General features: G+C 41.6%; 2 protein-coding genes across 2 annotated transcripts in view; one reads left to right on the plus strand and one right to left on the minus strand.

Annotated features, from left to right (window-relative positions):
* Positions 1-12,701, plus strand: part of JARID2 (jumonji and AT-rich interaction domain containing 2) — a 202,574-nt gene extending 189,873 nt beyond the window's left edge. The window contains 5 exon segments of the mRNA XM_068672023.1: positions 496-678; positions 5,377-5,507; positions 7,499-7,682; positions 9,219-9,326; positions 10,785-12,701. Of these exon segments, the coding sequence (XP_068528124.1) occupies positions 496-678; positions 5,377-5,507; positions 7,499-7,682; positions 9,219-9,326; positions 10,785-10,961 (783 nt within the window). The 3' untranslated portion in view covers positions 10,962-12,701.
* Positions 12,702-13,407: 706 nt separating this feature from the next.
* Positions 13,408-16,234, minus strand: part of DTNBP1 (dystrobrevin binding protein 1) — a 71,518-nt gene continuing 68,691 nt past the window's right edge. Inside the window, exon 10 of the mRNA XM_068674774.1 lies at positions 13,408-14,313. Coding sequence (XP_068530875.1) covers positions 14,066-14,313 — 248 coding nt within the window. The 3' untranslated portion in view covers positions 13,408-14,065. The remainder of the gene's footprint in view (positions 14,314-16,234) is intronic.

Here is a 16,234-nt window from a genome sequence, read left to right on the forward strand (position 1 = left end):
TTTGAAGGATTTCAAAAAATTTTTGGCTCCCTTGTTTATTTTATAGATAACGATTTCCATTTAGTGCATTTAAGAATAAATCTGGGAGAACACAACAAATTTCTTGGCTGTCCATTTTACCATCCCTAACAAAAGTGTAAACGCAAGATGGATCCAATGACACGTCTGTCTAGAGTAATCTGGATGGAAAAACAAATGGCTTACATTACTTCTATTATTATTATTATTACAGATAGCATGTTTCTGAGGCTTTGTGTTTGAGATTCTTTGGCAAGTGAAAGTTTCAACTATTGGTTTCAGAAGAGAAACATCTGTAATTCTCACTCCGAATAACTAAGTTTCAGCATGTGCAAAAGGGAAGAGAGAAAGTAGAGCGGAGTTGTTAGCAGGGTGTAGCTTTTCTCCAGAACTAGTGGCAGTACCCAGCAAGGAAGGGGATCAAACTGTACAACAAAGTTCTGACTTTATTTCTTTATTGTTTTTATGTCTTTCTAGATCTCCCCAGAAATCTTGTGTAAGGAGGGGATCAGGGTGCACCGTACTGTACAGCAGAGCGGGCAGTTTGTTGTCTGTTTTCCTGGATCCTTTGTGTCTAAAGTGTGTTGTGGCTATAGTGTTTCTGAAACAGTGCACTTTGCTACCACCCAGTGGACAAGTATGGGTTTTAAAACAGCCAAGGTAAGTTGAGAAAAGGAGTTAAAATGGATTCACCACCCCGACATCTAAAACGAGAGAAAAGAGCAAAACAGACATTCCAGGATTGATAGTATTGTGAGACCAGTACAACTATGTTTATTTTTGTGGAATATTAAATTAAAAAAAAAAATAAAAAAATATGCAAGGCATATGATGATACAGTGTTTTCAGAAAAGCAATTAAGTTAATAATTGATAACTAAAAACTTCTGTGTATTTGACAAATCCAGAAGATTATTATGCCTGCAGACCAGTTTGCAAGGAAGCTTTTCAAAAATCCCTTCAGAGCTACTGATAATATATTGTATTAAGTTTACTACATTTTTTAGGTGATGTTTTCTAGAACCATTAGAATCTCAGGTGCAAGTATCTGAATAACTGTGCTTGTTAGCTTTTATGGTAGGCAGAGTCAGTTAACACTCACAGCTGCATTGCTTGTCTTTCTCTGCCCCTTCATTCAGGAAAAGCTGTTGATCAGGGCAATTTCAATTTTAATCAACTTGAAAGTTCTTAGGTTCACTGACCAGCCCGTCTTATACTAAGCTGTAAATAAAACTTCCAATTCCCTTTTCACACAACTAACTGAGGTAGACTGTCTGCAGAAACAGCTGAATGGCCCAGTCCTGATTTTGGCTACATTTCTTTGTTCTAAGACAAACAATATATTTGGCTAATTGTGTGTCTGACCTCCTCAAATACACTATGGGTTACAGATGCTATTTTGGTAGTGTTTTCTAGCTAAGCCAATAGTAAATTATCGTTTACAGCTTCATACCAAGTGGTTAGTAAGTAATTAATTATAATATGTCCACACCTAGGTTTTGGTTCTTTAGGGTTAATGGAATTCTTCCAGTCTGGTTATACTAACTGTATAATAACTTAGTTTGAAATAAAAGGTTATTTTATTACAGATTTATTTTGGGGGAAGGTGGGAATTGTATATGTGTGTAGGTAAGGAATGAAAATACTGAACTGACCTTTCGTGTCTGAAGGTACACTACTATATTACCACCATATGCTGTATTTATTGCTCTACTGAACACTTGTTTGATATTGTGAAAATGCGACTCTTGTAAGAGACAGAAAATCACTATGCAGCAATTAAAAGATTCTGAAGAACAGTTTCTTTTGATTAACTTTTAAAAACTTTGCACTGGGTAGATACAACCTGACTGAAAATCCAGCGTATCCTAATCTATAATAACCTGCCTTGGAAATTGAAGTTACAAACTTTACAAGAACCATAGATACGTGTTTATATAAAATAACTCTGGAAACACCTACTACACTGTTTTTTCTGTCTTTATTTTCCTCCTTTTATTTCCTCAAACTCTCCTATATTCTTAACTCTCTTAACTTTTGGAAATTCTTCCTCGTTTCCTTTACTTTATCAAGGCACGCTGCCATTTTCTAAGGCTGACTGGGATTGGGCTTTTCAAAGATTGTGAAAAGTTCTGTGTATAATGAGCAAGTTTCCCCTTTTGGACTGTTAATGAACTTTCTGAAAAACAAATGTATCTTACTGTCTTTCAGTTCTGGACAGCAATATTGACAGTTTTTGGCTGTTTGATATATTGACTTTGCTTTCCCTCTGTGATACTGTGACTTGATTTTTATAGTGACACTCTTTATATTACTAAACAATGTTGTTTTATTTCATGTATTGAATGACCACCGAGTCTTCTTTAATATATGCAAAAAAAAAATGAAATTCTGCATCTGAAGTTGCATTGATTCCAGTTTATAAGGAGTTTGGGATAAATGTCGGGATAAAGGGAGTTTATATAAAGCCTTGTGTAAAGGGACAGACAGGTTTCAGCTGGTCTGTAAACTTTGGAAAAGCATCCTAAATGCCTTGGGAATTTTTAGACTAAGGAGAAGGCTTACAGGTAGGGAAGAGTTTGCGTGCTCAGTGGCAAAGGGGAAACTCCAGATAAGGCACTGGGCAGAGTCAGTAAAACTCATTATGGAGAACAGAAAATGGGACTAAATACATGCATGGCTTGAAGTTGGAACGTCTGCTTTTAGAGGAGGGCTTTGGTAGCACGGGGCCTACCAAGATGCTGGCAGAGGCTTTATGTGTATCGTCCCAAAGATTTACTTTGGGTTAAGAATATGCTTTTAAAACACCATGCAATTACCGCTCCTTGGTTCCTATCACGGAGCTCTCTTAGCCTGAGCAGGCTGGGTTGCTTTCAGATGAAGCTAAATGGGAAGAGGCAGAAATAAATGCACTTCATATCCTCCAGACCAGGCTAGGCTTCTTGAAAGTAGTCTTCAGCTTTACACACACACATCCTCTGGGTGTTTGGGTCCTCAGCACTGACTGTTTCATGCTACACATCTGCTCTTCCTGCATCACGATACTCGATAGCACAGGCATCATCCATGGCATACTAAAAGTTGTGAGAGGAAACCCCCCAGCAAAGAGAGAAACCCCCCACTAAGCTTGGCATGCCTAACCACCAGAAGAAAGGTGTCTATCTGAAGTAAGACAGAAATCCCCTTTATGTCCAAAAGGTGAAAATGCAAATAAAATGACTCCCTTCCCACCTGAAACTGCAGCAAGATGAACGCAAACACAGACTAATGCAGGCCAAAAAGAGAATCTGAAGAACAACTGGCTAAAGGCAAGAAGAACAAAAAATGTATAAAAGAACGAGAACAGGGCAATCAAACATGGCTTTTGTAGAGAGATCGTGTCCTCCAGGCCTCGAAACTTCCTGCAAAAATTAAAGCTATGAGGTGTGACAGAGAGAGATCATGATGCTGAATGGTCTGAGTGAGAAAATCCTAGATGAAGTTCAGTGCTGAGAAATTTTGAATGACTCACGTGGGAGTAAGAAAAATCCTAATTTGACAGACACAGTGATAGGCTCCAGAAGAGCTCCTGCTGCTGAGGAAGGAGATTTTCAGCTTCCTGTGGAACTGTCAGCAAAGTGCTCCAGAGAGGTTTTTCTTTTTAAAAAAATTGCATGTTAGGAAATCCAGGGACAGAACAGAAAAGGGAGCAGAAACACTGGTATATTCATATGCCCATGACTTGAATACTTGCGCAATTCTGAATCCCTAATTGCAAAAATGACAGAGGAACTAGAAAAAGTAGAGTGGAGATTGATGAATAAAGGTTTGAATTATCCTGTGTTAACTATAAGAGCCTGGAAAATTGATGAGCAAGAGAAGTATATGAGAGTAAGACCAGCTACAAAGTGGCAGGAAGATGATAATTATGATGGGAATGTTCGGTGTCTCTCATGGCATTAAAAATGTCATTAGAGAAATGATTAGGCAGCAGGTCGAAGCCAAACAGAAGTCTGTTTTAAAATACTTATCTGTGCGTTTCAGTACTGTACGTCAGAGCAGATTGCACATGGACTCAGAAATTCAGATCAATGCACAGCCCCAGTGGGTTGTGTTACACACAGCGCACGTTTCTGGCTTCGGGCCCTGGGCTGCCAGCTGTGCACCATGGCAGTGTGTCTGCTCTTGTGGAGCTGTTCTCAAGCCAGCTACCACGGCCTTTTTCCCTGCCTGTGGGGTGTTGTCTGTGTGGGCTTTTGGTTTGACGTCGTGTGCTGTTGTAATGCAGCCTCGGACAGTCCATGAACCGAATCCAGTGGGCACCAGAACTCCTGCAGCGCCCAGAAGTGCTGCTGTTCCAGCCCCCGGCTGGCTCTAGTAAAGAGAACACACTGCAAGGGACGCTTTTCTTACCTGTGAACACCTTTTGAACGCTTTTCGGTCAGCAAAGGGTATTGCCATTAAAAGCATAAGCAGAGAGGAGCCAGTCCGAGGCAAAACTGAGCAGAACTGAAGCTCCCTCTTTAGCCCATTGCCTCCTTACCCTGACATCAGCCTGTTCTGCTCGTGCTTGTCTTTATTCCTAATCACCTCTTACGTCTGTGGTGTTGTAAAGATGAAAAACGAGGACAGCCCTGGGCCTGCAGCAGGTCAGAATAGATGTGACAGGATAGCTGAGAGTAGGCATCGTGTATTACTGAGCTTCAGTGATCGGGTTGCTTCTCTCGGCCTCCACAGGAAAAATGCATATTTAGGGAGGGGATTTAGAAGTGGTGGTTCCTCCACTTCAGTGAACTGCCTACTGATGTAAACCCGGGCATCATTTTTTCATTTTTCTCACTCTCCTGACATCTCTTGGCTTTCCCGGTGGTGAAATGTGATTTTTGTTTTCTGAAAAACGGGTACCTGAAATGTGGTGGCACTGGAGTACTCTTTCTTTCTGTCCGTACATGCAGATCTTTTCCTCTGCGTTAAATTTCACAGTGAAGTGTGCTAGGACATGGTAACACACAGACTGATTTCTTAGTATAAATGCTACTCCTGGTACTTACTGACTTTGTAAGAAAACAAAACGTTATCTATAATGGGCACTAGGATATTCTCTGAGGAAGCAGTTCATTGTGACTGGCAGCATGCATTTGGTTTGGGTGTTAGAGTTTCCTGTGGCACTGGTTCACCTAAAGCACGTGCAGAAAGTCTTCCTTCATAGTCCAGTGCTGGGTGTAAATTAGGAACCTAAGTATTTTGGTTAATTTAGACTAAAGAAGGTTTTACTTTGGGTTGGTTTAGAAGGCTACTTTTTGCTGCATTGAATTCATCCTAGGTAACTTTTTTGCTTTCAAAATTTGCTGAAGAGATAATTTGGAACTTTCTGTTCCAGGAAATGAAGAGACGACGTATAGCCAAACCATTTTCAATGGAGAAGTTGCTTTATCAGATCGCAACAGCGGAAGCAAAAAAGGAAAATGGACCGACTCTGAGTACGATATCATCACTTCTTGGAGAGCTCAGGTAACGAATTGGGGGCCTGGTGTACCTATTTTGTTTTCATTGACAGACTCCCGAGGTGGATAATGTAAGTAACCATTCCAGACACGTGTCTTGCACGTCCTTAACCAAGCGAGAGCCCAGCAAATCTGTTTGAAGACAGCCGCATGTGGAAGAAGCAGTTTCCTCGGCTGCTGTGAGGGTGCCCGTGGTTAGGATGTCTTACTCTAAGAATTCCATAATTCTGGCACCATCCAAGAACTGAAGAACAGGTTGGCTCGGCTTTTTCTGTCCTTGGGTCTTGATTCTGAGAGTCAAGACTTCCTGATGTGTTATGTGAGCTACTCGGTGCCAGGCGGTTAGATGCCGCTTAGCTTTTAACCCCTTGGCATCAGCAGCCGCTGTCAATCCATGCCAGCAGCGTGGGTTTTGCAGCAGGAACTCTTGTCTTTAGCATCAAGATCGTTACAGTCGTAATGTCGTTTGTATACAAAAAGATTTTGTTTTTTTTCTTCAACCACTGAGTAAGCGAGCAGCTTGTGCATGGGTGCTTATGCATCTTGCATTAGCATTTGAACGTTTTTAACAACAAAAGCTTCACACTCCTTTTTCTCTCCACAGTGATTAAGGAAACACATATTTAGGGTTTCTCTAAAGATAGGTAAAAAAAAAAGAAAATATAATGTTGCCTGGCTTCCTGTGTAATGTTCTTCTCTTTTGTTCCCTACCATGTAGTTGCTACCTATCTTTCAAGTTTGTGACAACTGGTACTCGAGATGTCAAGAAAGTTTTGATGAATGGAATCTACACAAACTGTATTTAACTAACTAGCATGTTCATTTGGCAAGCTTCCAGTGACATATTGAAGGGGAGCGCAGCCCATGTGTTGTTTTAGTGTTCAGAAAGAAATGCAAAGAGGTGTGCTGACTCCCCCTTCCAGGTGTGCTGACTGCTTTGCCTGCAGCTGGTTGCCCTGCAGGAATAATCACTTCTACGCACACTTTTTTTTTTTTTCCTTGAAGAGGAAAAGGCTGCAAGTGCGAAAGGTGAAACAGAAATGTTGGTGCTTGCTGTAAGAAATCACATCGACCTCTATCAGAGTGGTTCTCAAACTTGTTCCTATACCGAGGTTGGAATTCTCTGGAGAATCTCAGTCCTTCCCGTGGCTGCTTACATAAAACAAAACCCCAAACCAGCCTGAAAGAAACAACCAAAGTGGAACAATGCACCCTGTATTTTTTTGATTTGTTTTGTTTTGCTCGTATGCTGTGTCTTTTGCTGCCTCCTTTCCTGACCTGCCTCGGGTGCTCAGTTTCCCCAGGCCATTTGTTTAGCATGGCTTTCCGCCCCTCTTCAGCGCTGTCTGGCGGTGAGATTTGTTATCCTCCCCTTCTGCTCAGCTCCCTCCACACTCGCTGTCTTCCTCCCAGCTGCAACCCGCCCTGCAGTCCCTCCAAGGTGTCTGCTGGCCGCCTTGCAGACACAGCGGGTGGAGGGCGGCTGGAGGGCTTTGTCGTTGTTCCTAGTTGACATCTCCTCCTTTTTCCCTCGGGTGTACAGCAAGATCAGGTCCTTGGTTCAGCGCTGCCTCCTGATGAAGGTGGCTGTGTTACGCCCGGCAGCATCGGCTCCTCCTCCTCCTCCTCCAGGTGGCTTTTGGCAACTTCAGGGAAGGCAGGCACGTTAGCCACATCTCCCAGCTCTCCACATGCCCCACCGACCTCGAGGGAGCACTCGGCAGTCCCCAGTTCTTTGTGGAGCAGTTTGAGAACCACTGGCTTGATACAGTGGTCGCTGTTACAAGCCTGAGATGACTTTTGCAATTAGGCAGCGTTTCTGTGGTGCTGGCCGTCTCTCTCACCACACGTAGGGAATGGCACCAAACTCCTGTTGCGCTCAGGGCTGTGCTGCGTGCAGTTAAGATTTCGGTGATGATCATGGTCAAAGGGTGATTATAGTTGGCTTTGTGGTGTTAGGAAGAAATCCCAGTTACTAATTGCATCCGATATTCACAGGGACACGGAGCTGAGGCAGCGGCGGCAGCTGTATGAGGCAGGTCTCCACTCTTCAGCACGCTACGGCAGCCACGACAGCAGCAGCACGGGGGTGGATGGAAAGAAAAAGCCTCGAAAGTGGTTGCAGTTAGAAACGTCGGAGAGGAGATGTCAGATTTGTCAGCACTTGTGCTATCTTTCCATGGTAGGTCAAATCCTCAGCCCCCCGTTCTGTTTGTAACACACTGTAATGGACTGGGAGTGTCTGAGAGAAGACGCACGCCTTACGGGGTCATCTCATGTGCCTCACACAGGCTGCAGGGATGTTGATGTGTCAGAATACTTATCGACTGATGCAGTGGTGACAACAGTTAGTGCCAGCTGGCTTCCTCCCCGGTAAGGAAGGGTTGAAGGAGCCACATGAGCTGCTCTTGGACACCCACCTGCACATCTTCATTGCACTGAGAGGGGTAACGAAAATACCTGCAGGCTGCCCACAGCAGTAAGTCGTGGCAGAACGCTGCTCAGGGTGAGCTGGGAACTCAAACGTATGCCCCGAGTCTCAGGTGTGCAGGAACAGCCCCTGCTGCTCTAGTTTCCCTGCAAGGCAGATTGCAGGGTAGATGTGTCCCAGCTGTCAAGCTAAGATGCTGTTTGACAACCTGTCCACTGGAAAATAGGAAGGCGCGCCTGTGAACTTTCTCTGTTTGTACAAGTAGCTGCCTACTGGCTTCCAAAGACGTGCTAACCACTGTGGTAACGCTTTCAGGTTTTTAGCTGTATACAGAACAACCAGAAATGCAGCAGCTTCGTTAAATATACAAAAAGCCCCCCCACAATCTTACGCATCACCTCATGCCAAGATCAAATACTTAAATATGATACAGTGTGTGTCCATAGTCAGCCTTTTTTTTCCTGTCATCTTTTTTTTTTTTCTTTCCCTTAGAGCTGTTAATTTTTTGATGGAAATCCAATGTTCCTGTTGAATGATGTGATGTAGCTGTTTCCCTCCCTACGACAGAATACACTGTTGAGCCATGTCTTTAGACCACTGGGCAGCTAAGACATGTTTAAGCAGCACTACTTTGAACTAACTTCAAAATGAGTTAGTTAGTTTAAAAAAAATCAAATCAACCAAAAACTCCAATTCTGGTCAGTTTGCTGTGGATACGATGAAGTTGTGTATGTGTAGAAAAAGGGAATGACTTTTCCTTGTCATTCTTAACAGCAATAAGGGACAACAAGTCAACTTGTTTGTCTAATTTCAAGCTTTGTGTTTTTGGCAGCTAGCCAGCTGAGTAAATGTGACCTCTGCTGAATAAGACAGTAACTAGGGCATCCTATGGCTAAGCTTTTGATTTGATTCTTACTCAAGGCAGCATTTAGAATAACAAGAAACTGCTGCTTTTGAGAAACTTTTAGGTTATATATTAGATACCAGTAAAGCTTTATACATGTAACAGTATTTAGATTCATCCTTCACTTCTAATGGTGTAGGTTTTTTTAATTAATATATATCAGCCAGCATTAGCACTCAAAAAGGAAGATACACTTTCTTCTTAGTTCGTTCCAGATTATTGCACAGTGTATGTGCATCTTGTTTACTCCTCCCTTCATTCATTTATAGTGAGGTACAGGTACAGTAAATCACATATTACAATGGGAAATACTGCGTGCATAACACAGCTACAGATTGGAGCTTACTGCATATCCCTCTCTCTCCCCCTTCCTCTTTTGATAGGTTGTACAGGAGAATGAAAACGTTGTCTTCTGCTTGGAGTGTGCCCTGCGGCATGTGGAGAAACAGAAGTCTTGTCGGGGACTGAAAATGATGTACCGTTACGATGAGGTCTGTATGATCGTAGCTCTGCGGTGCTGGTTGCCTTTGTACTGAAAACCTAGGACTAGACTTAGCTCTTTGTCATGCCAGGGCCTCAGGAGACTGCCTTGTGATGATCTCAGTAGCAGAAAGAGAGGGAAACATGATTACAAAGATGAAGCCTGAAGTCTCAGTGGGTGGTAGAGATCAGACATGCCATTTAGTGCTTTGGGGTGCTGTAAAACATGAGGCTATGCTTTGTTCAGTTAATTTACGGTCACTTCTGTGCTCTATGATAACTTCTGTCTGTTGGTAGCTGAAAATGCACTCTTGACTTACAAGAGGTCCAGCCTGAACCTTCTAAAGCCATCTTGTAGAGTACTTCTAGGTGAGAGTTCCAGTAATGGCTTGGAGTAAAGCACAAATGAACTCAAACTGATGACGTAGGACTGTGCCTGGGTTCTGGGCAGACAAAATCAGCTCTTTAAGATCAGTGCTGGTACAAGCTGCTCGTGGACAGATGTCTTGGCAGCTTCTGATGTATGTGCATGGGTGTCCAGAAAAAAAACAGAAGGTCAGAGTGAGTCTGGGAACGAGCGTGCCACTGTGGCTTGCTTCGATTTTAATTGTGGGCTCTGTAACATGCTAAACACTGAAGAGTTTCAGGAAACTTCTCAGAAATCTAAATGTATTTCTTGTATTCTTGAGATTGTTTAGCCTCGTATATCCTGTGTTTTCAATGGAATTGCTAACTGTTGAGGTTTTCAAAGCCACTCTTCATCAGAATCACATACAGTAATAATTTTTGCTAGGTTTTTTAATTACAAAGGTATTTTGGGCTACATTGGAAAAGAAGAAAATCTCTCCTTGAATACTGCATGTTTATTAATTTTTCAAATGAAAAAACTGTCAGAAAGTTTCTGCACTTCTGAAAGATGCTAAATGCATGCCTGGAGGTTTTTACATGATTTTTTTGAGGGCTGTGAATAGGGGTGAGGAGAGAGAGAGGAGGAGGCTGCATGTCAAATGCCATATGTTAAAGCTATTTTTTAACTGTTGGCTATACTTAATTAGGAGTCTGCTTCAACCTTGCACAAAACTAACTTCCCAAAATTCCTACCAGGATGGGAAAGACAATTCAGACAAATTGCCACCCACCCCCAAACTTCATCAAATCGCTGAGTATAATGAGATCAGGAGTGGCGATGTAGCCAAGATGCTCGGATGTACTGGTCAGGGACTTCTGTCTCTTTCTTATCTCAGTGCCCACAGCCCTTTCTCCTGCATGGCAGCAGCTGTAGTTCTGCAGTAGCTGATTACTGTCTTTAAGGGTAGAGCGGGGAAATTTCAACAAGTAGTTTTGTTTTTTTTTTAATCTTGGTTGGGTGCTTTCAGTCAAAAAGGCAGCATTACCTATATGTCAATTAGAAGTGCCCGGATAAAGAAAAAATGCTGATTTGTGTTCTGTTTTTCCCAATTTTTCTACAGGAGCAAATAATCAGTCTAGTCAATCAAATCTGTGGAAAAGTATCTGGTAAAAATGGCAGCATTGAGAACTGTATCAGCAAGCCTACACCAAAAAGAGGACCTCGTAAGAGAGCGACAGTCGACGTGCCATCATCTAGGCTTTCATCCTCCAGTTCATCCAAAAGTGCTTCAAGTTAATCCTGAAGATGCCAACACTCTCATTTTGTCAATTTATATATATTTTTTGTAATTATTATACCATAGTTTGGAGTACTTGCTGTAGAATACAAGCTGTCTTTGCACTAGCTCTAAAGAAGATTTTCTTCTGGTTTTAGAGAAATAATTTTGTTTTAGCATTAAACTGTTGAATTTTTTTTTTTTGTACTTAGACTAGATAGATACAGCAGTCTGATTTTTTTAAACTGCCGTATGTTCACTGTTTTAAAACCGGCAAGGGGCTGATAAAATATTAATTTGTATTGTCCCTATGGCTGAAAAAATAAAAAGCCTTTTTGGTAACTGTGAAAAAAGGCTTTTAACCCATTTTTTGAATAGGTTAAAGTTTGATGTGTTTTATAATTTGTTCTCCAGTCATGTGAGCAGATTTTTCTAGAGAGAAAAGGGATAGGAGACAAAAACTTGAAAGAAATTGCTTTACTTTGGCTGTCTTTTATTCTGTCACAGCAAGATGAGTTTTGTAATTTTTTAAATTGGAGAATACACACTTTCTTTGGGAGGTTTTGGCAGCTGAAGATGGACTTTGTTTCCTAACTGTAGGCAAAAGGAGGAGATTTGGAGTATGTTCTCTTTTACCAGCACATCACTATGCATCTGTTTTGAGGGGGAAAAAAATAAAAATTAAAAAAAAAAAGGAAAAAAAAAAAGACTGCCTGCCTTGAGGAGTCATGTGAGGGAAAACTGTGCCTGATTTCATTAGGAAATCCATTCTGTTATTTTTTGGTGCTGTTGGCTACTTTATCAAAAACCCTTCAATAGCATCCTTTAAAAAAAAAAAAAGAAAAAAGAAAAAAAAGTGATTGAAGCCATAAGTGCTTCTTTTGTCATAGACGTGCAATCTTTCTAACATTCCATTTCCATTCCACTGCTGTTTTTCACACCTTTACACAGTCGAGCATTAATTTTTGTTTTGAATTTGTTTCATTATATGATCACATTTAGAGCCACTAGCAGGTCTGCATATTTCTTTTGAATGTGAAAATGCATTTGCTTTCATCTTGTCTATTTTTTCTCTTCATGTTGTAACAAAAAAAAAAATCACACCTTTTGTACATATGCCTGTAAATTTTTTTAAATACTTGAGCCTTTTCTTGGGGTGGGGGGAGGGATGGCGAAGAGACAAGATGAAGAAAAGCCTTACGTTTCACTTTCTTCATCGGTTGGATTGGATGCTTACAGGGTTTTTCTTGTAACATTTATAAGTGCTGCTTACATCACTGAACAACAACAAAAAATAATAATGGAGTAGCTGTTGCCCTTTTCTGGTTGTGTGTACAGTATGTGTGGAATAAAAAAGGGAAAATGTTTTCACAAACTGTTTTGTTTCGTAATTGAATTCAACAATACCGTAGCTACCCATATTGCACTGAGCTTGCCAGTGGTGACTGTCAGGAAAGTCCTATAATACAATTTGTTGGTTGTTGTTGCAGAAGACTGAACTGTTTTGGAATATTTAACAATAACATAAACAGAGTCAAGTGTTTTCAAATGTGGTTGTCTGGTTTTTATGGCCTTGCTGTGTACTTTTTCCCTCTTGACAGTAAACTTCTGACTATGGCTTACAGTTTGACATTTAATTTATTAGCGCTGCTCTGCTCTCTTTCCTTGTAAGGAAAGACTTCATGTTGTTTATTGCCAGTTTTTTGTTTACTTTCCAGGTTTGTACTACGAGGTTTAATAAAAAAACAAAACTTTTTTGGACACTTTGTCTGTCTTCTGGAAAGTGAGTGAGTAAAGTAAGCTCCTTCAAGAAAGATTTCTTTCAACAAATGCTGGTTAAATACTGAGTAAGTACCTGATTGTAGGTAGTGAGCTTCTAGCTTGCACACCCTAAAGGTGAGGAAACGCTTTGTCAGATACCAGGAGCTGCAGTGAGTCCTTAAGGAAACTGGGCACATCCCAGCTGGCTAGCAGCAGGAGGTGCCTCAATCCCAACCATTAGTTTGTCAGGGAAAGGCCCGGGAAGAGATCTATGTCACAGCTCATCCTTTTACTTACGCTGCTTCTGATTACATTCCTTTTCTCAGTGCATGAAGAGCAGGAGTCAGGAAACTTCTCAAAGGAGAGCAGATCCCTGCAGAGTGTGAGACTTGACAAGAAACAGGTGTTAGACAGGTTCAGTCCTCCGTTTCAGAGAGAAAATGACTGCAGAAAAAAATGAGGGCAGTAAGATGATGACTATAGGCAAGGCCTAAATTTTGTAAAATGTATTCACTTAATTTATAATTTATTCAGCTTCATTTCCCTTAAGTTGCTGTCTTGCATCAGTGTAGTCAAACAGATGTTACCATGGAAAAGTAAATTACACTGGTGCTCAGTATAAATAACCACTTTTCTGATTGCTGAATTAGTCTCCTCTGTTCACTGTCATGAAGAAAATATTTGGGCAATCAAGTAAAAGACATGGTTGGGATAGAAATACTTTATTTTATCTCAAAAGAGGAGTAAGCTTATACAATGCTACGGTATCTGCTCCACAAGGAGTAAAACATTTCAGTACGCATCTCTCCTCCTTTGATAGCTTTTTTTTTGTTTCCTTAACACCTATGATTAATAAGTTGGTCCTGAATAAGAAGTGTGAAAGAGTAGATACTGCTGCTTTAGTAGACAAAGGCAGTAGGCAGACAGTAGGTAGTAAAGAGTAGAAAATTGCTTTTCATTTTGGTTTGGATCCTAGATCTTCAGTTGCAGCAGCTGAAAACATGCAAGGAACAATTTGGGTTCATTAATATACATCGAATCTAAGTATTTCCCATCAGCCATTTAAAGGTTAGTGGTCATAGTAACTTTTATCTTTCCCCTTTAATTCTTTTATACATGGTATATACAAAAGTTTTACTGCTCCCCTGAGCCCCAAGACTACTGTTAAAGTGTGTGTGCTTTAGGCTTTATTTTTTTTTTTTAAAAACCAACCTCCACATGACTGGCAATTCTGTAAAAAGGCTGTATGACTAGTAAAAAGGTCTGGCTGTTACGATTGGTTTAGCAAATTGTTACACAGGCAAGCTCCGCATTCATTTGTTCATTCATTCCAAAGTCATTCTTAAAGGATATGGTTTTAAGATTCAAATAGTTTGAGAGTCACTTTCATCACTAACATCTGAAGCACCCTTTCTTTCGGTTACAGCAGCGAGAGCAGTGTCCACTTGAACTTCTTCTTCATCGGACTGAATAACCGGAGACTCCCCTTCACTGGCTTCTTGGCTGGCAGAATCAGTACAGGTTGACGACAGCGAGGACAGTTTCTGTCGTAACTCAGACTGGCTGGGAACCTGGAGACTGATCTCATTCACATAGGTGTTGGAGTCGGGCCCTTACGGTCGGAAAAACAACAACAACAACAATCAAGCTCTGGCTCTGAACCGAGACGTCAGCACATTAACTCAACTCAAAGCTGGTTTATGAGTGCATTTAAGCTCCTTCGCTTCTCTCAGTGCTTTTGCGAGATGCCGTAAGGAATCTCCCAAAACACAAAGCTGCCTTCGGGCTTTTCTGACACTGTTCTCAAGTATAAGTCACAGTTGGTTTTAACGTGGTTCTGATGGTGTGCTTGTCTCTCACTCACTTGTATTGCTATACTGGAGATCAGATAACTTAAGACTGCAGGAGCGTTACGTCCTGTTGCAGTTTGCTGACGCCCTGTTTGCCAAGACTACTTACTCATCCCCCTAACGCTGACTCGTGAAGTCCACCCAGACTTCAGCATGTGCTGAGAATCAGCACCAACAGGCGAATCCTCCACAAAACTCCACCAGCTGCCCGTCCAACAGAACGACACAAAAAATCCTGAGTGCAAAACAAAAATTCCACAACCAAAGCCACAAATAACCTGGGAGACAGACAATAAAAAGCCATCTCCAGATTTGACTAAAAATGAAGATGCAGAAACAAAACAACCTTGCACTACAGCATGGCACAATTCCGTTTGTAAAGCAGTAGTACAGCTCAAGTAACTGCGAATGGGATTTTAGGACTATGCTTCCTCTATACCCTATGCAAAAAGGCTTTTTCTAGGCAATGGTGTTCACCTAGATTGAGAGTTCAGATTTCAAAGTTATTTCTATCCTCTTCTCTGGCCACTTCTGGCAGTAAATAAGGAAAAACAGAGAAGCATCTAAACTCTTTATATCTGATCCACCATTTAAAACCCTTTTTGTCTTACCTGCTATGCCTATAAACTCTTAGAGCACCCAACTTCAGCACTGGGTAACCTTAGTGAGAAAATACTTCCAAAAACCCTGTGGGATTATTTAAGAATCTTATTAAAACAAGTTTCAAGACAGTCCAGGTAGAAATGAGCTGATGACAACGCCTTAGCCCTGCCCAAGGCTGGCTGCAGAGCAGTTCACACTGCATCGCCCTACAAGTGCTCCTCACAGTCTTACCAAGTAACTCAGAGTGTAATTTTAACAAGAAAACAGCCATAACAACATCTGGAGGCAATAGGAGCTGCTTCTACTGGAGGTAAGGTACACAAGGTGTAGCTCGGGCACACTTCTTGCCCCAGCTGTCTGCAATCTTCAATTGTGGACTTAAACCCGGGCAGCAAATAGCCCTGCGTGTGACACTGCCTTAGCCGCTCTGGGACACAGGAACTCCAGGGGGAGGCAACAAAGACAGACACTGAGCACAAGTGACACGAAGTAGATGTCTCCACAGACACCTGTCTGTTTGCTGTGCACACCTGCACGCTTCAGATTAACTGACATCACACACCCAGGAGGGTTCTGGAGTGGCAGAGATGAGTCAATTTTTCAGTACAGCTTACTAACTAAAATGAAAGGTAGCAAAACCAATGCCCAGAAACTGGCACCGTTTATAGCAAGACAAATTTGAAAACGTTTTAATGTCTTCAGCTTATTTTCATTTTTACCAGCTACTGACATAACTTACCTGCTTTTTGCAGTGCTCAGTAAAATAGTGAAATCTTTCCCTGACCATCCCACCTCTCCACTGCCAGCACAATGAAGAGCTAAGAGTTATCTCATTTTTCTGAGAACGCAGACTACTGCACATCTGACTTGATACTAGGATGCAAGGTCCTCAGAGCAGGTAAATCCCTTCTAACCAGAGTGAAAGGAATTGTCTTGAGCCACAAAAGTAAGATTCACAGGGCTGTTCCACTGAGTAGTAACAACTGTGCAAGTCTTGCTGCAAGCCCATCCCACCTCTGTGTTTAATATAAGGTGCTAGCACGTTATAGCACTATTACGCTATATTACAGTGTGCATGTG

This window comes from Anas acuta, chromosome 2 (genome assembly GCF_963932015.1).
Source record: "Anas acuta chromosome 2, bAnaAcu1.1, whole genome shotgun sequence".
Lineage (NCBI taxonomy): Eukaryota > Metazoa > Chordata > Aves > Anseriformes > Anatidae > Anas > Anas acuta.